Source organism: Siniperca chuatsi, linkage group LG9, assembly GCF_020085105.1.
Source record: "Siniperca chuatsi isolate FFG_IHB_CAS linkage group LG9, ASM2008510v1, whole genome shotgun sequence".
In the NCBI taxonomy this organism is placed as follows: Eukaryota; Metazoa; Chordata; class Actinopteri; order Centrarchiformes; family Sinipercidae; genus Siniperca; species Siniperca chuatsi.
The window spans coordinates 2,822,885-2,844,836 of record NC_058050.1 but is presented as its reverse complement, the minus strand read 5'-3'; the positions used below and the strand labels follow the sequence as shown (position 1 = coordinate 2,844,836).

The 21,952-nt window shown below is 39.7% G+C and overlaps 2 protein-coding genes across 4 annotated transcripts in view; one reads left to right on the top strand and one right to left on the bottom strand.

The window, feature by feature from the left end:
- Positions 1–714: 714 nt before the first annotated feature.
- On the bottom strand, positions 715–20,482 carry capn7 (calpain 7). Of its 2 annotated transcripts, none has more exons than XM_044208487.1 (22): positions 20,409–20,482; positions 19,456–19,576; positions 19,043–19,151; positions 16,985–17,142; positions 16,796–16,863; positions 16,399–16,638; positions 15,445–15,531; positions 14,868–14,994; positions 14,170–14,255; positions 13,766–13,859; positions 12,813–12,959; positions 12,315–12,421; positions 11,934–12,054; positions 11,070–11,214; positions 10,697–10,796; positions 10,375–10,510; positions 10,151–10,226; positions 9,691–9,836; positions 7,700–7,762; positions 7,480–7,610; positions 5,716–5,808; positions 715–5,059 (listed from the first exon to the last, which is right to left on the bottom strand). In XM_044208487.1, the coding sequence occupies exons 2-22, from the start codon at positions 19,555–19,557 to the stop codon at positions 4,915–4,917; spliced, it is 2,481 nt and encodes an 826-aa protein (XP_044064422.1). In that variant the 5' UTR covers positions 19,558–19,576; positions 20,409–20,482; the 3' UTR covers positions 715–4,914. The 2 variants fall into 2 exon arrangements, with proteins under 2 accessions (XP_044064422.1, XP_044064421.1); XM_044208486.1 differs by lacking the exon at positions 20,409–20,482 and adding an exon at positions 19,790–19,921.
- The window catches only part of nes (nestin), a 25,712-nt gene continuing 24,165 nt past the window's right edge, over positions 20,406–21,952 (top strand). The window contains exon 1 of one of the 2 annotated variants that reach the window (XM_044208485.1): positions 20,406–20,544. The gene's annotated coding sequence lies outside the window, so the exon portion shown is untranslated. The remainder of the gene's footprint in view (positions 20,545–21,952) is intronic. The other variant, XM_044208484.1, reaches the window with a different exon arrangement.

The following is a 21,952-nucleotide window of genomic DNA, read 5'->3' as shown; positions in this document are numbered from 1 at the left end:
AAGCAGAAGAAACCACGGCTGCCTTTGCTCCATCAGATTCCTCACTTCACACCACCTGCTGTCACAAACTGACTGCTTCTGTTTTGAGCATTTAATCAAACATATTATGGATTATAATTAAAAAGGGAAGTTATAAAAATTTTAATGTCCCACAGCTCAGAGTGTCCATCATCAAGGGAGATATGGTTTTACCTCTTCATTTTACATTTCTGTTAAATTTCTGCTTGATTTCTTAAGTGATAAACATTGAATTTAATATTTATGTCAGTTACAGACCATCATAGCTCAGTGGAGTGAGCAAAGACTGTTGTGTAGGAGGAGACCAGGTTTGTCTGTACCCTTTCAATCCTTCCTAGTGCCTTAATTAACTTGATTAACTTGATTAACTTTCCCACAAACAGTCATCAAACTTCTATTTCGCTTTAGCACAATGGAGATTTGTTGTCACTGTGGCCAGAAATGTTAAGGAGGTAACTTTTGGTGATCACTTATTATTGTGTTTTAGTGTACAACAATGTATCAAAGTAAGTAAGTATATGTTTTTTGATTAAACGTCACTTTTTTACAGTGGTTCTCTGTCAAAAACACATGTGAATAACATCATGTGGTGACTTCAGAAGCACAAAGTACAAAATCTGATTAATGTTGCTAGTTCTATCAAAATAAAAGCCCCCCTCCCCTTCCAAATAAAAAATAAAACAGCACAGACAGAAGCAGATATCATTTTCTGTATTCAAATGCTGAACACATCAGTCTACATAACATTTAGTGCAAGTTCTGCAAACATTACATCATGACAGGTTGCTGCAAGATTGTCCTGCTGCATATTTAAATTAATCGTTAATTAAAAAGACATAACTGAATATGGTAACAGAAAGATATGGCATTCATAAAACTAATGATTTATCATTAATCAACAAGTGGATATTTGACAGAAGTGCTTGGCAATGGATATTTAAAGCTACACCCCACTCTGAACAGAACATTTAATCCTTTTAGCACACCAGCATTATTAGTTCATTGGCAGTCAGCCTTCAGTCAGAACTGGTTTTACAATGAATTATTGTTAACAGTAATTATGGGTGTTGTCACCTTGCTCCCCATAAGCATTACTATGAACCAGATCAAGTTTGTCACTGTTCCAGCTGCATTACAGAATTTGCACAAGTAATAATGTGAAATGAGGCAAGTTTTTCATGTTAAGTTCTCTTTGCATGTGTTTAACATCTTCAAAACAAATGAAATGACTGTATAAAAAAGTCAAAGCTTGTGGTTAACATAATGAAACCATTTCAAAAGTTTTGTGTGCTATATTGTTGATACGTTTTGTAATATTGTGCGCATTCAGTGCACTGTGTTGATGCAGTCTGGGGAAGTCTGCATCAACATCTCAGGTTCCAGCTTCAGACATGTGATGATTTGCTGCTTTTCTGTGTTTTATATCGCTGTGAATTGAATATTTTTTGGTTTTGCACTATTGGTCGGACAAAACAAGCAATGTGGAGATGTAACCTTAGGCTCTCTGAACTTGTGAGGGACATTTTCTCCATTCTTTTTGTTAAAACATTTTATAGGCTAAACAATCTAAGTGAAAAAATAATGAAATGAAAATAATCATTGGTTGCAGACTGTTACTGCGGCAACAGAGCGCTGCGCACTAAACGCAGACAGGGGCTTTAAATTTACTACAGCAGCTTACAGTTTACACAGAAAGACTTTGTGTGGCAACATGCACAGTAGCCTATTAACCCTACATGTAAACATTTGCAACTAAAGGGCACTGCAAAAGTATCAGATGTCTGTCACTGATTTTCATTTGAGTTTTTAAAAGAAAACTAAAGTAATTTGACAAAAAAAATTATTATTTTTTTAAAATTCTGAACTCAAGGTCCACTTACTTGCTTTTTCTGGAGCTTTCAACTGCAATGGTGTTCATCTGTGAGTTTGCTCAGTTGTCATGGAACGGGTTCAGTTGTCATCATGACAACTGAGCAAACTCTGATGATGAAGATTAAAAATGTCTGGAAAAAGCTAGTAAGTGGACTATGTAAAGAATGAACTTTCAACTTCAAAACTAAGGTTTTGTTTTTGTCAAACCTGTCTAGCCGAAAGTCGCAAAAACAATTCAAAGGCAACAGTTATTTATTTAAGTCTGAAAGTCTTTTGGTGCTTTGACTTGTTGACACATACAGTTACTTAAGTATGAGATTGGCTGTCTGCTTCCACATGATGCAACATAACCTCTATTAATTTCAACGTTGCTGGACGGGCTCACACCACAACATCCAGCCTGGATCTGACTCTCATTCAGCAAATCCACCAAAGCATATCCACGACTGTGACAGATGTTGTTGCCAAGGGATCTGTGATGCAACTGCAAAGCTCTGCTAGCCATGCAGAGATAAGCAGCATAGAATATAGCAGCAACATTTGTACACGACAGACTGCCGTTGGGTGACGTCACCCAAAAGAAAGGAAACAAGGTGGCTTCAGATGAGCCGCTTTATGAAAACTGTTTAAACTGCTTGCGTCGAAGAAACAAAGTGACATTCGTTTCCATATATTGTGTTTGACAACAAACAAAATGAGAAATGATTAAAAAAAAAGTGCAGCATTTCAACAAAAAAGTAAACAGAGGATGTGTACTTGGCAATACATTTAAATTTCCACCTGTAGAAGGTTGATAGTGACAATCAAACATTTACACGCGCACACACACACACACATACAGTGTGTGATACCTGTCTCAAGCAGTGCTGAGTGCTGACGCGAGGTCTGTCAGTGAAATCAGGCTGACACAGACAACATGAAGAGACATCATTCAACTGCTGCCATACTGGATTCCCTGTGGTGCTGCTCTGCTACTCTGCTCCTGAGAATAAAAAAAACTTTTATGGTCATTTAAGGAAACGAACTGTCCCTTCCACCTGACGGACAAACTGAATGACAAGAAGCTACCAAGTCTGATCAGGGTACGATAACGCACTACTTAAAGAAAGGGACGACTGAGGCCTTCTTTTGTGGAAACATTTTTTCAGTATCAAGCAACTTCTTCTTATCCAAGTTGTTTTGTAGTAGTGAGCATCTTAAGCATGTGTTTATCATATTTCCCATTATGTTGCACGCCGTATGTTGTTGAGCCTGGATGTGAAAACTTTGTGACTTTTCCATGGCTTTCCATAACTAAGAGTTATCATAACCCTAAATTTGATTGCTTTCTGGTTTCTAGTTTATTATCTTGTTTTATTGTATTTATATCTCTTATCTTGATTTTTACAACAGTTGTTCTTTTTGCTTTCTGTGGAGAAGCGATAATGTGACACATGGACACAGCTAAAGTTACAGCCAGAAAAAGCAATTCACTATTTTTTTTGGCAGGGATACATATGAATTTACTAGAGACGGCTGTCATTCCAAATTGGCGATACACTAAATGATTGATAGGTCTCTCTTTTACTGAGACATCATCACAAACCTTTCCTGCACCTGCCTGGATGTATCACTTGCTGGGCTGTCATTGGTATGATTTTCAAACAGGAAAACAAGGCGGTTGTTCCAGAAACATTGTCAAATTTCAACCAATGTCTCAACTAAGATCCACAACTTGGCCAAAAGTATGTGGACATCTTAACACTCCACCTATATGTGAAAGTTGAACATGTCATTCCAAAGCTATGGGCATTAATATGCTGCTCTAACAGCCTCCACTCTTCTGGTTTCAGTCTTTCCACCAGATGTTGAAACCTGGCTGCAGGGATTTGCTCCCATTCAGTCACAATAGCATCAGTGAGGTCCAACACTGATGTTGGGTGATCAGGTCTGGCTTCAGTCGGCGTTCCAGTTCATCCCAATGGTGTTGGATGGGGTTGAGGTCAGGGCCATGTGAGGGCCAGTCAAGTTCTTGCACACCAAACTGAGAAAAGCATTTCTTTATGGAGCTGCTTGGTGCACGGGGGCACTGTCATGTTGAAACAGGAAAGGGACAAACACAAACTGTTGACACAAAGATGGAAGAACACTGTTGTCTAAGATCTCATTGTATGCTGTAGAATTAAGGGGCCCAAACCATAAAAGGAAAGTCCCAGACCAAAAGTTTACTAAAGTATGTGGACAGGGGTGTCCACAAATGTCCTCTTAGTTCTCTGAGAAAGTTACTTTCCATGTGTGAAAAACAAATCTCAAACATTTGAGAAATTCCAACCACGAGCAAGTACTAAGAATACACTTCTGGACTGTTGAGGTGCTCAATGCAGCAAAACCGAACCTGAAAAGAATTTGCAGCTTTCAGGCAGCCTTGACGCCCTCTTGGCTGGTGTTGATTTTAACCCTGTCACTTCTCCGCATCCTGTCGAGTCCAGGACGCGGTCGTATGATTACTGTCATCTCATGAGATCCATCAGATTTAACAATCTGATCAGAACAACGATGTTGATGCTAATTATTCCATCTGGTGGTTGTGAGCTCAGCTCCATAGATACCATATCTATCTTATTATGGCAAAAGGAGGCACAGCAGCTCTCTGTCTCTGCTCTCATCATCGTTACTTTGTCAGTTGGCTGTTTAATTTTTGGTGAAAGTATATTTTATTCCGTCCCAAAATGCCTTGACTGTTGATGGTTTAAATTCCATACTGAAGTTCCTTTTGATGAGTCGTTACTAATAATTTATTCCTTCTCCATAACTGTGTGGTATCATCACGTCAACGTTACAGTTCAAGCCTACAAACTTTCCATTTACAGTATCTCAGCGAAGGTTTCAGCGACAGTTGTCGAGGCTGCCAGTCACATTGTGGGCTCTTTGTGTTTTATTGAGGCCTTGACACCTCATCACATCCAAAGTACAGTTTCAGAGACATCCCATGACACCGTTGCAAGTACCTCTCTCCCAATCCCTGTCCTCTCTCCAGCTCAGTCTTCATTGGAGCTGGGAGACCTTGAGGGGTGAGGTGCTGGCAAAGTCCAAGAAGAAGGGTCCTTCCTGTTTGGGCAAGAAGGTGGTGGGGATGACGTTGTAGAGGCCTGCTGGGACGTGGTCCGCTTCCATATAGCAGAAGCCACATCTAGAAAGAGAGAGAGAGACTTTCAGATTGTTGATGAAGTTCTTTGATCACTTTAATAAATGAATTCCCGAATTAAGCATAGGCTACTGTGGTGCCTTAACTCTCACATTATGGATAAACATGTGACTAATATTGTCTAAAATGCACTGGTCATCTTTCAAAACACAGCCCATGACTTTATTAATTTCCACTCTCTAGATCAAGCCTCTGTTGAGCTGTTAGTTTTTTATTAGACTTGATTTTACTTTTATTTACAAAACTAAATACATGGGTTAAAAAAAAACAGTAAAGTGAAGCAATTTCTTCAACAAAAGGTGTAAAAGAAGAGAACACAATGACCTTTAAAATAATAAACGCACACTAAATAATATGGAAAATAATGACCTCAGGAAGCACCACTGAACTCAGTAAAATAAATTGATGTTCATTGGTCAGGAATCAGCCAAGAGACTTAACATTGATAGATAAATTGGCCGCTCCGGCTGATGTTTGAACCCCAAATTGCTCCCGCTGTGCCTTCGGTGTGTTTCCTTGAACTGATGAGCAGTTAGCATCTGCCATCAGTGTGTGAATGGGGTGAATGTGATATGTAGTGTGTGAAGCGCTTTGAGTGGTCGAAAGACTACAAAGGGTTAAATACAGTCCATTTACTGTACCTGTAGTCTCCGCTGCTCTTTTTCTGGAAGGCAGCTGGGCCCGGATCCCCCACTGTCGACACCGTCACCATCTCAAAACCAACACTGTACTGCCTGCAGACACACAGACAGAAAAGCAGAGCCAGGGATTAACTGCCAACACAGACTGATGATGGTCACACAGTCCTGTTGTCCTTCAGTGCTGGGGAAAAAAGTTTGGTGAGGCAGCTTTTGGCTCTCATGCTCCAAGTCTTCGAAAGAGACTGCCCTAAAATCTAAAGGCAGCTCATCTTTACCCGTAGACTTATAACTTGCCTCTGTTTGTTTTTTCATTTTATTTATTTTTAAAATGATTTCATTTTTATAATTTTGATTCCATTTTTTAAATGATATCTCTGTATTTTTTATTAATATATTTTCACTTATGCATTTGTAGTATATTCAATCCTGCATTTAACCTCTCCCACTGTTTTACTGTTTATCTTTCTTTCCAGTTTGACTGGGCTATATTCAGGAGTAGAACCAACAAATGATGAATGTCGATTTATGGCTTTAGTTTATCACAAATAAATTAGCACTGGTACATATTTAGACCGATAAGTAACTAGAAATTGCATGGTCGGTGGTGAGGTCATTTTGAACTGTCTCCATTACATAGTCTACCAGAGAGCACAAACAAGTTTATTTTCACACTGTTAAATGTCCTCAGGACATTTAAGGGAACCTTATCAAAATCATCACCAGATATTTTAACTCCCAGATGTTTATCAACTTAAAAAAATCCAGTATTGGTGGGGCACTATTCAGGAGAATGGGGGGGAGCTCTGTCCGGGGGTCTTAGAAACTTCTTGTGATCCTATCTGCCCACCAAGTGAGCCCACATGGGGTCCCAACCACACTCTGTGTGTCCTGTCTGTATTTGGTTTGCTGTGGTGCTTTAGTACAATAAGCCCAAATTTATTATCAAACTCATTCGCACATTCCAGACCTCTTTACTGTCTGTACATGCTGGTGATATAAGAACCTAAGTTTGCAGTACAGTCATATTCAATTTTAAGTGACTTTGGAAAATACACATAAGTAATTTATTTAACTTAATGACTTATGCAAATATTTTACATAAACATAATGGGAGGCAGTGTAAAATATAATGTGCAACAAAAAATTTGTCTTGTCACAGGCCAGTTTGGAGGGAGAGTTAAACACACTGCAATCACTAAGTCATCCTGGTGTGTGTGTGTGTGTGTGTGTGTGTGTGTGAGAGAGACAATGAGCAGGCAAGAGACGGTATCACAGACAGAGATCTTTAAGTGTTAATGCCACAGTGTGGAAAAGTCACTGAGTCATCCTGTTAATGAGCCATTTAATAAGTCGGCCACATTCATTTAAACTGAGGTGAAATGAAACGGATTTGTAACATTATTGCTCTGTTTTTATCCAGCTAAATGTCAAAAAGAGGATGCTACAATATAGTTGGTTTGGTTTCAGAAGTTGGGTTAGGGCACAACAAAGTCAAGGGTAAATGTGAATGCTATTTCCTGTATTTCTATACATTTATATCAATGTAGCACATAACAAATTATGATGAAAGTGGTTGTCTCTCTTTCCGTAAGAAAAGTTATATAACTGTATTAATAATGCTGCCCGAGAGATAAAACAAATCATTCACTTCCTCTCAAAGTTTATTGCTGTGAGCACATGGTAATATGATTTGAAGGCAAATCACGATTGTCAGACATTAAGGTCCTAATATATCAGTTAATCTGGCCCTGGTAATAGCCTGACCTTGATCCTCGGAGCTCGACGAGCAGCGGTCCGGACCGCTCCAGGTTAATCTGATAGATCGGGTTGTGTTTGTATGAATCCTTATAGTTCCCACAGCCTCCAGCAGTAAGCCCCTTCCACTGGCCGTTGATCTGAAGACGGAAGCAGAGACACAAACACAATGACTAAAGAGTAATAATGTATGTCTATTTACTTGTACGTAGGAGTGTGGATAACATACCCTTTTCGTATGAGTGAAGGGATTTGGGATCTTAGAGAAGGTGAATTTGCATCTGGAGTATACCTATGGAAAGAAATAAAACCTATTATTATTATTATTATTACTATCATCATCATCACTCAAGACAAAATGACAAACATACACATGCATATAAAGGAACAGAATAACAATACCACCAGCTGAAAGCAACAGCAAAAATAAAGGGGAAAAAAAGCTAATAAAATACCTGTTAGTTTACACTGAACATGAGCTGGTATAACAAAAAATCTGGTTAGCAGATGCGGTTTAAAAAACAAAACAAAACAGAAGACAGATGTTTGGTATAAGTCCAATGGGTCAGAGAATGAGTTGTATAAAACAGAAAGCCAACAAGAAGCATAGAGAAATATAAATATGAACAGCTAATGTTCTTGGGCAAACGCAGGTGTATTAAAGAACAAAAAAGGGCAAACAACAAAAAGACTACCTAATATTGCTTTTTCATTATCAGCAATTTTGTAAGACAAACATGTTTCCAAATGGTGGATATCTCACTTTGAAATAAAGCTGTTAATTTATTCATGACTATCAGCACACAAAATAGAGCCTTCATATCAGCACTGCACTGGTGAAAGAAACATCAGAAAATAAATCACATTTCCTGCTTTCTGCTTTGGGGGCAGAGAGAAAGCTTGCAGTGGTTACAGGAGTTCTGATGCTGTTACACACATACTACATCACCACACATCTAAAAACATACAGCAGGCACGAGTACAGGGTGCATGTTTTTTTTTTAATGAGCGATTTCACTATAAACTGTTCTCCACAGGCCTCGCTGCAGTTAACAAGAGTCCATGAATTATAAATGAATGAAAAATATATTTGGGTCACAAGTATATACACACACAGAAGAAGTGAAGAGGAGAGAAGAGATCACAAACTGGCTCAGAGAATGTGACAAGGAGGAAGTTCATGCAAGAGATTTGCTTAAAAGAAACAATTTATGAAAACTAAAGTTAATACAAATGAACAATGGGGTGTGTAAATCAGCAATATCAGCAAAGCATGTATGTGTGTGGCATGTGTGCTGTGGAGGTGTTTGGTGCAAACCAAAAGAAGAGGATGTAAGGTGGGTGTCAGTTGTAGGAAGAGAGAGACAGAGCGAGCACCTGGGCCAGCTTTTATAGCCTGGAAGGCCCAGGTGAATCAGATCAGCTGACGACCCTCCCATGGTCAGCCAATTGCCTGCTGAGGTTGGCCAAGAAAGCCTCCAAGACAATGGGAGGGGCGTCACAAAGAAAAGAAAAGAGGAGACATGAGAGGAGGAGAGCAGTTAATGGATTTACTCTGCAATACGCAGATTTGACAAAAACAAAAGCAGACACGCTGCTCCTTGCAATTCTCTAGAACTCTCCAATGTCTTGGTGTCTTAAATGTGATATTTTGGAGGACTTTTTGACCATTTTTATCAATTCTTGAGTGGTCAAAAATAGTTACATTTTGCACCAAATCTGTGTAACTAGTGGTTTCAACCCCAAAATTGCTGCAACAACTTATGAGACACAATTGAGCATGGGAATGGCCATCATATACTTCTATCATAATGTTCAAAGCCCTTATACACTCTAAACTTTCAAAATTTGAATAGGCACCTGACCAAAACACAATGTTTATTACAAATTTAAGACTAGAAAAACTTGACATACAGTTTTTAGCTGCATCTCAAATTATTCTTCAGGTTCCCAGCTTTCAGATGATGTATACCACTTCTACATGGCATATACTGTTGACCTGCCATCTCCCCCTAAAGATCCCCCCCCCCCCCTAAAAAGACAAAAAATGGGTCTATGGTAGGGAGGGGTGGAGTGGAAGAGGTTAAAATACTATAAAATTTAATGGCAGGATTTCTGCAGTGTTCATCAAGTTAAATTTAAGACTTTTTAATACCTGTACCACGGTCATACCGGCCTAAAACTGGATATAAAAAAAGTTTATACAAAAGTCTTTCTCACCCGCAGTGTGTAGTTGATGGTGTTCTGTTTCTCATACTGGGAAACGACCAGTGTGAAGGTGTGTGTCCCTGCGCTGGTCAGCCTCATCTTGGTCAGGTAGTGTGGGCTGTTGATACGGATGCCGTCGATGTAAGGAGGGGGGTCCGCTGTGGAGGGAGCCAGGAGAGTTTATTTATAGTGAATAACCAGAGGGCAGTTAAGGTGGACCTTTTTTTTGTTGGTGTTTTTCATGGAAGTAAAAGGTTTGTTTGGAGGGTTTTAGAGTAATGTATCAGAGAAGCTGGGGTTTGTGATGGGCTAATCTTTTTTTCAGGCACCTGACCTTGTTGTGTGTGACTGTGAGGCAGAAATAAAGATGTGACAGAGTGTTGCCTTCAAACTCCTGCTGCCACTCATCTAGAGTCTCACAGCTCAGTGGCACACGGACAAAACGTCTTCTAAGGCATCTATCAAACCTTACCTGGGTAGTAAACCTTCTTCCCATCGGTCTTGTAAACAACAAGGGTGATAAACTCCCTGTTTTGTGCAAAATCATCCTGGACAAACAAACAGATAACAGTTATTAGATAAAAATGAAGCCTTACAATAATATCACATCACAACATTACTGGTATTGAGGTTTGAACAAAATACAAATACATCATCACATGACTTTGTGAACATCTCCCAGCTCTGTATTTCTACCTTGTCAGTGATGTGTCTGGTGAGCAGCACCCACACAGCAGCTCCCCCTGTTGGACACTGGACCTCCAGCTTGTACTGGGGATTGTTGGCCAGACTGTAGACATCCTTCACTGGGCCCTGCTTCCCATCCCAGCTACTGCAGGCGGTACACAAACCAGAGCACACACTTCAGACTGAGTCTATATACTCAAAATAGTAGTAGTATTTTGTTTTTGCCAGTTCTTCAGTTGAAGAGAAGTTACATTCAACATACATTTTCATCTCAGTGTTAAGAAAATGTGGCGAATAAACACTTCAGGTAAATAAACACAGATGCACACACCTGTGAATACAGGAAGAGTCTTTGAACAGGGCAGGGTTCCAGCTCAGGTAGATGACATCATAGTACTGACAAAGGTCCTCCCATGCGATCCAGAAAACACCTGGAGAGCAACACGGGGGAAAATATATGTATCATTTGTATTTGATGAAGAGCCCTGCCACATCAGAAGCGGATGGGGATTGTACCTCGACTATACTGTAGCTGGCGATTGCTTTTCCCTGTGCCACTCTGATGCCCCATTCCTCGTATTTCAAACAGCAATGCTACACTACAGTAAGAACTGGCCCTGGATATAAATACACTACATTAACTTCATATGGTAAATTTTCTGTCCATATTGTAGGTATTGTCTTTAGGAAAAGAAAGGGAATACCATTATCAAACTTCTGTGCTGTCTTGGGGTCAAAGTTGAGGTATTTGAGGAGTTCAGGTGTCCAGTTCTTCTCGTCACGCTCGCTGTAACGCCCCTTCCATCGCAGATGACTCCACGGATTCTTCAGCTGCAGGAAACGCATTCCCTACAAGAACACCACACCGACAGGCATGAAGTCAGTTACAACAGATGCAGTAGATGAAAGGACAGGAAATGTATGTAGGCTGTGGATTTTATTGATTGACTAACATCTTTCATTTGGGTGGTGGGTGACATTCAATTTACCACGCTGGTGATGCAGTATGGCAAGTATCAAATTGGTCATTGTATTGCATTTCTTGCAGTGCATCATGGGGAAAATGTTTTAAGGATAATGTATCTGCTTTCTGCAGGGAGTCGTCAGTAGCTTAGTGAAAACATCTAATATTCCCTCTTTAGTGCCCTTTGCAGGTTTTTACTGACATGAACAGCTTCAACATTCAAATATTCTTATCTTTTATTTAACTCATTGTATTAACAATGTACTCACTCTGCAGTGATGGGGTAATATGGGATGAAAATGGGATGCCAACATTTGGCTAGGCTAACATGAAGCTGAATTTCTTTACAATAGCTTCATTGATACTTCTAATACTAGTGAGTAGTGTTGAATTCATGCTACTACATTTCCATTCAAATTGCACATAAAGACAACTAAAACAATTGAGGAACTGAATTTACCACTAACACCCATAATGTTCAGGACTTCATCCAGGGATCAGTGTGTTTCATATGTATCATTAAAGGTTATGTTTTCCATATTCAATCTGATGATAAATATAAGTGCTTATGATGACATGCTAATGCTACTTTAATTACGCTAACCTTGTAGTCTCTGATATCAAGAACAGCGTAGGCGTGTGTTGGCACTAAACCCCATCTCTCCCCTTCTTCCTCTGTCATCACCCCAGTTGCCGTGGTGATGAGGACGTCACCCCTGTGAAACCTGGCAACGGAGAGAGAGAGAGAGAAGCAGATACAGAGGGAGAATAAAGAGATGAAGCCAGATGTACAGAGGGAAAGAAAAAGGGAAAAAAGACAAAAAAAGGACAAGGACAAGAAACCCAGAGACAGAGAGAGGCGGAGAAACAAAAAGACAGAACCAGTCAGTCAAAGACAGAGAGTGCGAGGAAAAACATAAGAAGGTGAAGACTTTGTTGAAAACTAGGAAAAAGCTTTTTCTGTGTATGTTTGTATGTTGCTCACCTCTGGAAAAGCATACGGAAAGTGTCGTCCTTGCTGAATGACTGATTGTCTGAGTGCATAGCGATGCGTTCGGGGATCCAGCCAGTGAGCGCGTGCAGATCGATATTCTGTAACACAGAACAAATAACAATTCTGACTTTTTCACAACCTAATTTCTTGACAAACATCAGACTTTGGTTTGTATTCAGTATGACGTCTGCTGAAAGTGGCGGTGCAAAACGGCCAATATTGCCAATATTTTAGAAAACTTCTTTTGCAGATTTTGAGCAATTTCCAAACCTTTCAAGACCTGGAAGTGATCAGATGTGTTTAAATTTCCAGACCTGCCTAAAACAGGAAGGGATACATAAATGCCTCTTTTGAATTAAAAAAATACTACTATAAACTTTAAAGCATTATCTAAATCACACAGATTTCTGCTCAGTGTTTGACACCGTAGCAGGTGAAATAACAAGCTTAAAAATAGTTTCATCTCCTGGTTTCTCCACCTTCACTCACCGAGTTGGAGCCAGGGAAGTCGTAGCCTCCCATCACCTTCATGTAGGCCTTCTCTATCAGAGAGACCCAGAGCTCATTCCTGTTGCTGGAGTAGGAGCACAGCAGCTCTCCGTTACGATCCACCGGCAGGTAGTCGTCTATAATCACCTGCAGCGGCAGCAGAGACAGGTGATGATAAAAAGATCATGACTTTAACTTAACAGTGATTTTGTCTATATACTGAGTGTCTGTGAATATGAATGTGTGCATAAATGCATTTTTTTCCATTACACTTTTAGAGACTACCAAGAGAAAAATTTCAAAACTGTAATTTCCTTAAAATTTCTACATTTTATATACATTTTATACTAAATTCAATGATAAATCATTGCAAACTAAAAACAACTGACATTTTACTTTGCATTTTGAATTAATTAGGCTACATGAGAATACACAATTCAGCCAGCTAGGGAATGATCTTATGGACAGATTAACATGTACATGATTACTCAATATAGGTTTGTGAAACTGTTGAATTTCCCCTTCCTAAAAATTTTCAAAACTGCTGCTTGCTACAGGAATGCTTGTTGTGAATGCAGCAGCTTCTAGTTGAAGCAGCAGCTTCATTTCTCAGTTTGTACACTCAAACTGAGAAATGAATTAAGCCCATTCTCACTGTTTCTTCATCATCACGGATTCATCTTCTCCATGTTTCATTATCAAGTTTATCACCTAGACTTCTTGAAAAACTATTTTGAAAGCAACAGAGATATTTTTCTCAGTTACTTTTTCCATTCACAAACAGGAAAGGAAGAATATTTGCAAAGCAAACCAGCAACCTACTGGTGCCCCCAAAATGTGCATTTATTCATTATTATTATTTAACGTGCTATATTCTGAGGTATGTTATGTCTTGTACTGCCCCCTTAGTGTTTTATTTCTCCAGATGAACTGGCTGGTGATTTGTCTTTTACCTTCCTGGGAACTCCGTTGATGTGAAGCTTGACCATGTACTTCCCACAGGGGTTATACTCTGGTTCTCCTCGTCTGTTCTGAGGGTAGATGACGCTGTAACACACACACACACACAAAATATACAATATATGTATATGTTAAGCCCATGTTTGCAGTTCTTCTGTGGTTGTCTACGTGATCTGAACTCATGCCAAGAAGTGTTTTGACAATATAAACATTGATTTATATGGACTTCTGTTTCATGATGATGTAAATGTTGTTTATTTAAGACAATATATGACAACAATATATAGAATATTCAAACCAGCGACAGCACAAAATACTGGCACTTCAAGTGAAAAACATACTGTATGTGCACGTATCTGCCTTCAACCAATACCAAAACACAGGCTACACACAGTACCTGGTAATGAGTTTCTTGTTGTAGCGCCTCTCGTAGGCCGCACTGATGGCTAACGATGCCACAAACGAACAGTCAGACACCACCGTCTGAACAAAAGGAGGGAAAATCACATTAATTAACTTTTTAATATGTGTATACCAGTAATAAAGGTGCTGTTGTATTAAGACATCATGCTGTGCAAGTATCCTTACATATTAACGCATACATTTACATAACAACCCCACAACATGTCTAAAAAGGTTTGACAGTTAAACATATTGAACTGTGTTTTGGATTTTGAGTGCTGAATGTTTTTACTCTGTATCCCTGCCAAAGGTTATTTTAACATGTCTACCATGATCCTTATCTATGATAATGCTGTGCCCTCTACTGGCTGAATTTAAAGTTCATCCAGTAAATACAGAACTGACAGGACAGGAACATACAGTACAGCTATACACTCTGGGTAGAGTGGACATACTGCAGAGAATATGAAACAGAATTTGCCAATATTATAAATCACAAATAACAAATAACCCAATCTTCCTCCGAAAATACACAGGTGCATAGCAAAAAATTATAACCAGATGAGAACAATGTTTCCCATTTAAAATTCAAATATGAACAGTGTACAAGCAACGGTCTGCCACAGACTTACACTACAATTAAACAAGGTTGAAAAACTGTACTGTTCTGTACAGTCCAGCTGCTAATCTGACCTGTTTGATGCTGAAGCTGGACACAGACATGATCATGGTGGGATTATTGCAGATCTCGTCTGGCCGGACCCAGCGGGAGAAGATGGCTTTCTGTTTGGGTGACAGTGCCAGTTTTCCTGTTTTGTCCCTGGTGAGAAGAATGAAAAATAAAGAGTTAAAAACTGTGTTTAACTAATTAGTTCAGATCTACTGACATAGCCAGCCCATTAGTAAAAACCTTTTGGTGTCCCAGAATAAACAGATATGGCATTTATTAACGAGAGTTTGACATGACAAATGAGAAAAGTATCTACCACACCAGACACCTCTTTTTATGTGGGAATCTTTGTCTTTGTCACCTGTAGCTTTGTTACAATAAACAGTGCTAACACACATTACGAGGCATTGGAACGACAGATATAGAAACCTTTTTCCTTCAATGCTACAGGTGTTTGTTGAGGAAAAAACGACTCTGTGAAATTCAAAATGTAAAGCGGATCCTTAACTAGCCTGTGTGACAACTAGAATGGCATATATTAGCTTTAACACAGTCCTGCTAACTTTAAAAAACAAATAAAATAATAGAAAGCAAACTTACGAGAAAGGGACAGGAAAGGCAAATCGCTCCCTCAGGTCCACACTCATGAAGGGCACATAGGCTATGCCATTGATTGTAGATGTACTCCTGAAAATTAAAAATGACATTAGTGCAACAGAGCAGTAGATTTTAGTCAGTGTGGTTTGTGATATGAAAAAAAGAAACAATTTCAGACTTTTGTGTGATGAACATTAAATTTTCTATGGGTTGTAGTGGCCTACAAATTCTGGCCTTAACTTGCCTGTATTGCTAAAAAACATTTGGGCGAGTAATACATCACTGTTTCTATTTTTCTATATAGTAGTTTTTATGATCATTCTTTTTCCTGGATGATTTATGTGATTTATGATATATATTTGACTCAACTTCTGATGTGTTCGATTTAATATGTGCCTGTATAATATTGATCTTGATGTTTCAAGTTATTTTTGCCCATTTTAAAGAGGCATGCTTTGTCCCTCATGTGGAAGTATCAGACAGACAGTGTTGTCCGATCTGTTAGATTGAAACATTGATCAATTAAAATCGCTAACAGTGTGTGGATCTTTTGTCTGATTCTTGTAATAGTGGCCTCACATCACCACGGCACCAAAGTCATGCATTTTCTAACCTTTTTTTCTAGACATCTTTTGCACAGGTTTTTTTATTTATTTATTTATTTTTTATTTTTTTACATTTAACAGGTTTCCAACCTTTTTTCCCCCAAACATGTCCAGCACATTTTCAATGACCAAATACTTCTTTTTGGGTGAAAACAGGTTAGTCTATGCTAAACAGCACCAGTGGAGTATTCCACAAGATGGTCAAAGGATAACCTGAACACAACTAACATACATTCCTTGTCTTTTTCCTGACTGGAAAGTAGTATTAAAGAGCTTTCCAGGTCTATCTGGATCTGTATGATTCCTTAGTAAAGTAGTATCACTGGACAACAGATTTCACAGTCTGTCTCACCTGAGCACCTCAATCTCCTCTGACGTGTAGCGCTGTCCCTGGGGCTCGCTGGACTGGACCGCCCGGACCGGCTGGGGTTGTGGCCGGTCATGGAGGGTGAAGTCTGGCCCGAGGGGGAAAAACTGGCGGACCGGTCCTGCAGAACTGCCCGCACTGCTGGGCTTGGTTCCAGAAGGCCCCGTCCTGTCCTGAGTCTGAGCTACAGTGGATTTGGACTGGGAGTCCTTAAGACCCTCTGCCCTGACAGAACATAATGGAGGAGATTGTTAAATTCAAACTGAAAAATTTAATCACCTTTTTAAAAAGGACAAAAGAAGGAGGGGGGAGTTTCAGAAAATAATACAACTGAACAACACTCATGTCCAAGATAACAGTACTAACTTTCAGGAACATTTACCTGTCTAAAGCCTGACGTGCTAGCTGCTTCAGCTTGGTCTGCAGCACCTGGTCCGATGTCTCGTTGGACTGTTGCAAACACAGAAGGAGAAACAAATGTGGATAATGTGAGGGAGGATCGAGTGACAGTTAGTCACGGTGTCTGCGAGACTGATGACAAAGAGTGAGAGAGGGCGAGTGAGAGACCTACCGTCTTAATGCACAGCTCCACAGCTTGAGTGTACAGTTCAATGGCTTCATCATCATTCCCCTTCTCGTCTTCCTCGAAGGCCTGGGTGACCAGGAAGTGGGCACGCTCCAGGTCCACCTGCTGCCGGGACTTCAGCGGGTCGCTCTTCTGTGCCTGGACTGAGTTCAAAGGTCAAGGGAAAGAACGATTAGGACACACAACAGACACGTTGTTAACAGAGTACCAGGGTGGCTGAATGACAAAGAAGGTTCAAACATTCAGCCGTCAGTTAGTGTTGTTATAACTCTGATGTCAACTGCACTACAACTAAAAACAGGAAAACCCTTTCATTTTGGGGAGCAACGTCGCATCCTTTCCACATGTTTTTTTATGTCCATGTTTGGCTTCTGGAACTAATCCAGTACAACCATGGCTGGTTGGACTGGGATCCAGTTTAAGAAGGGACGAAGCATGTTCATGTCTTTTCTGCCTGACCCAAAATGCCACAGTCCGACATCAAGACTCAGACTGAAGCTCTGTCAATCCATATGTTTCTCCTTGATTTAGCAGTACACGATACATAAAAAAATTAGGCGGAAACAGATTTTAACTTTCAGAAGTTCTCATGCCTTAAAAATTCTTTGGTTAAAAAGTTATACAATTGAATTTAATACTTTGAATAATATTGAAGTAGCACTTGCACTCAGTTGCCAGTTTATTAGGCCCACCAAGGTAAAGTTTTAGTTGAGGTGTTGATTCTACTGTATGGTCATTTTGGAGGCTGTAGTTTGTGCTACCATTAAACTGGATTGTGTTATATTAAGAGGTATTTTCTGATATTTTGTCCACCCCATTACCATCAATGCAGGTAGACTCATTTGGTTTTAAAAGTCAGGTTCACATTGGAGTCACTCCTGGTTTGGTTACAAAGAGTGCTATAGCTTAAGTTGGATATTTAAAGCATAATGAGAAACATAATATTTATTGTATGTCTAATTTTTTTTTTCTGTTTGGATCAAAAATAAAACCATATGAACAATTGCGAAAAAGGTTATGAGAATTTAAAAAAAAAAAAAAACACATTTTTTTTGACTATACTCATCTTTTTAGAGTTGCTGTTACAGAAAAGTATGCCTTTCATCTCACAGAAAACAGCAACAGCTGCACACAGTACTAAACGTCATCCACTGGCTGTCCAACTAAACAGGACACTCCCACAGTCTCTGTGGTCGCACCCATCTGCACACACCAACAGTGTGAGCAGAGTCATGGAAAAAAATAGTCAAACAGCATTCGGGCCCATTCAGTAACAGTCCTGAACAATTTCTACTAATCACAAGCACTTCTGCAAGATCAGATTAGATCAACTTTAGGTGAACAGTAGGGAGGGATGAATAACATTTAATATAGTAGAAGCTTCCAAGTGCTGGAAACACAGTAAAGACAGAAAATACTCCTGCTGTTCATGCCTAACAGAAACCTTTTTAATTCATGACACTGCCGACGTGTCTTGAAGAACAACATTTTCATGATGTCCATGTTGACTTTTTGTTTGTCTTCTGTGTTTGAGTGTCCCACAGCATGTACTGTCTTTCAACAGTATAGTTGTGCAAGTATGCCAATCAATACACAGTGTCAACATACGGACAAAGTATGTCCAACAAAAATTAAAGGGGTCGTGTCTCTGCAAATTCATTTGTCAACACTCTAATGAAATTAACTGAAACCAGTGATTGCCTGGAAGGAGGGGAAACAGCATTAAACAGACCTAAATTAATCTAAAACAAAAACACAAAAGAAATATCAGCTGAATCTGCCATGCATTTGTACATGGAAGCTATGAATGTGTGGTTAATAAAGGTATAACAAAACAGCATGTATGCAAACGATTCAGTTAGTAGAAAAGTACTGTAAAACGTGGAGAATCTGTGCAGCTTTGATTTCCACAGTGGGTCCTGTTTAAGTGCCCTTGAACAAGACACTAGTCACTGTTCATATGTGACTCTGAACGAGAGCATCAGCGTAGGAACAGCAAATTAAAACAGTGGATCCCCTGTGTCTCTGGTCAGGTGAGCTTACCAGCATTGTGGAGGGCTTGGACCCGATCCAAGTACTCATTCACTTTGTCCTGGATTCCCTCCAGTTTGGACCCTGCCATGCCAGCATATATCAGGGCCTGGGCCGCCTCCTATAGTAAAAGCAACAAGACGCAGTGCTTATAAAAAAAGATGCAGCTATTACCTTGCAATCATTGACAATGTCTTAATTTATTATAAATGAAATGTTACTGTAATTTGATAAAACAGCAAATGAAGATATATCTTCATCTACTCTTTGATGCAATTATATGTACATTTAGGTACAATCCAATGCGGCAAGCTGCATTATGCAAGTAAAAGTGAACGTTTACTTCTAGGTAAGAAGAGCTAAGTGCTAATGTTGACTGGTAGCAGTTGTGCACACCTGTCAATTTAAAATATATAGCCACTTACCTTATAATAAAACACAGCCTCGTTATATTTGCCATTCTGGTCATATGTGACAGCTGTTTTGGCAAATTTGACAGCATCGAGCTCCAGCGCCGTGCAGTCCATGATGACCAGAAGACCAGAACTTGTTGACAGAGAGTGACAAGCTCCGAGTTAGCCAACGAAAAGGCTAGCTAACCCTTAGCCTAGCTACCGTAATTCTCCAAATTAACAAAATGTCTGTCTTTCACTCGAAACACAATTCGTTTCATCAGCTCGGACAAAGCATAGTAAAGATAATCCTGACGAGCGACTTTAAGGCCGTGGCCAAAACTGGCTAGTTAGAGTTTTGCTTTACCTTTTGACAGATGAGTACTATACTAGCGGATACCAAAACAACCATGTTGTTTCCGGGAAACACGATTCGCGCAGTCGCATTAGAGGACTGTGTTGCATTCATGGGCAGTAAGAAAAGAAAAGTTATGCCTTCTTCTCCGTTATTTTTACTATTCGTAATTTAGTCGTTTTACAATATAGTGCCTTATGAGCGTGGTAACTTTAAAAAGTCATAATTGTCTTTTATCATAAGAACGGCATATCCTAGTCCGTTCGTAAGACATACTGATATAGTTTAGGCCACAATAACCTAAAAATTCTTAGCAAATTGGTACACGACCTAGGACAAAAAACACTGTTATAGGACATGCTGTAACTTTCTATCTGTTTAAATAGAGCCGACCAGACCCTGACACCAACAAGACAAACATTGTTGAAATGCCCATGCGTGGCAGTTTCAACACACGACAAACCACCAAGAAAAACTTCAATCAAGTCCCCACTTTGGGCTTAAGGTGTTTTGTCTCTGTATTTCTAGACATTGTGGCTACCTGCTAGTGCTAATTTTCACCAACCGTCATGTTTGAGAAACATGCCCACCACTTCTCCCGCGCTATCTAATCAAGATGGCGTTCACTCACCTGTGGGAAGAGGCCCAGACCGTCACTAGAGACCTGCCAAAATTCCGTTTGTCAGATGAGGATCCCCAACCATCTCATACACAAAACCCACCATCAAACAGTCAGAGGTGGACTACACTACAGCTACCTATTTGAGGTGAGTACCAGTGGCAATGACAATTTAAGTTTGGTAAGATTATTTTGGTTGCCTGAAGGTTTTTGTTGACTGAGCTATAGTGACTAGAGAGATCCCTTGTTGGTCTATATAATGCAACGTAACACAGTTATTTCACATTAAAGTGTCTGCTTTCTAAATCAGAGAGACTGAACAGTAGTTGATGGTATGCCACTTGTTGTAGTGGCATCTGTCAATTCTGAGTTGTCACAGCTTATGGCACTCAGTCATGTAGTTACCACTTCCCACAGGAATGTACAGTCTTAATGATATGCCATTGTTTATTATGATATGCCAATGCTTTGTATAAGTATAGAGTGCTATCACTCCTTTTCCACTTGCAGATACCTCTGTCCAACAGTGATGTGACACTCTTATTTTAGTGTCATATGCTGATTCTTGGTGATTTGCCACTTAGACTACTGGTACACCGGTATATATGGCACATGAAAACCAAAAACAGTATGTCACAAACACTCTGCACAGAAGAAGTGAATGTAGTTAGAGTTACACCCATTGTAAACTAAGGTGTCACAACCACAATCATAACAACCAAAGCACAGCCATGGCTACAGACACGATCACAGCGACGAGCCATGGCTGTAGTCCTAATCAAAGCTACAGCCTGTCTCAATCATCCTCTGTGACCGAGCGAGGTTAACTAGCTCTGTTGTCTGTCAAACTGCAGTGATACAGACTTGTGCCTGAGCCAGCCATAGCTGAGGGTGGGCCCACTCGCACTGGGGTCACAACTACACAATACTATCGTAGAAAAGGTTCTACGACTACGACTGAAACCTTTTCTACGATAGAACACTCCTGGACGAATGAGGGACTACACCGTCCTACATAATACTATATCATAATACAGCTCAGCCTTCCTCCATTGATCAGAGGGAATGCAAGATAAGCAAAATTGCACTGCAAAACCTATTGCGAGGAAATATAGAAGTATTTCAGATTTTAAAAAATCCCACCGTGATCTTTCGGGAGCTCTTTAAAATTCCATTGTTCAAAGAACTGAAACCCAAATGTAATGGCTGAAGGGTTTTATTGTCGCTGCACAGTATTTTTAACCATCATACAACCAATTCTGCAATATATATTTTTTTTCCTGCTTGGCTGCTCATAATTACGGTCTGTATGACATGAACAAGATGAAGATGCCTATGTTTTGGTAGCGAAACATCACCGACGTGGGCCTCCAACTGATAAAAGAAAGATGGCTTACAGTATGTACTTCAAAGGTAAGCTGGAAATCTATCTTCTGAATAGTGACTGTACTAAAGTTATCAGCTAATGTTACTGACATTATATAATTTTACCTTAACATTAGGCTTGTGATGGACAAAGTTAGTAGCTAATGTTATTGATAATGAATAACGTTAGC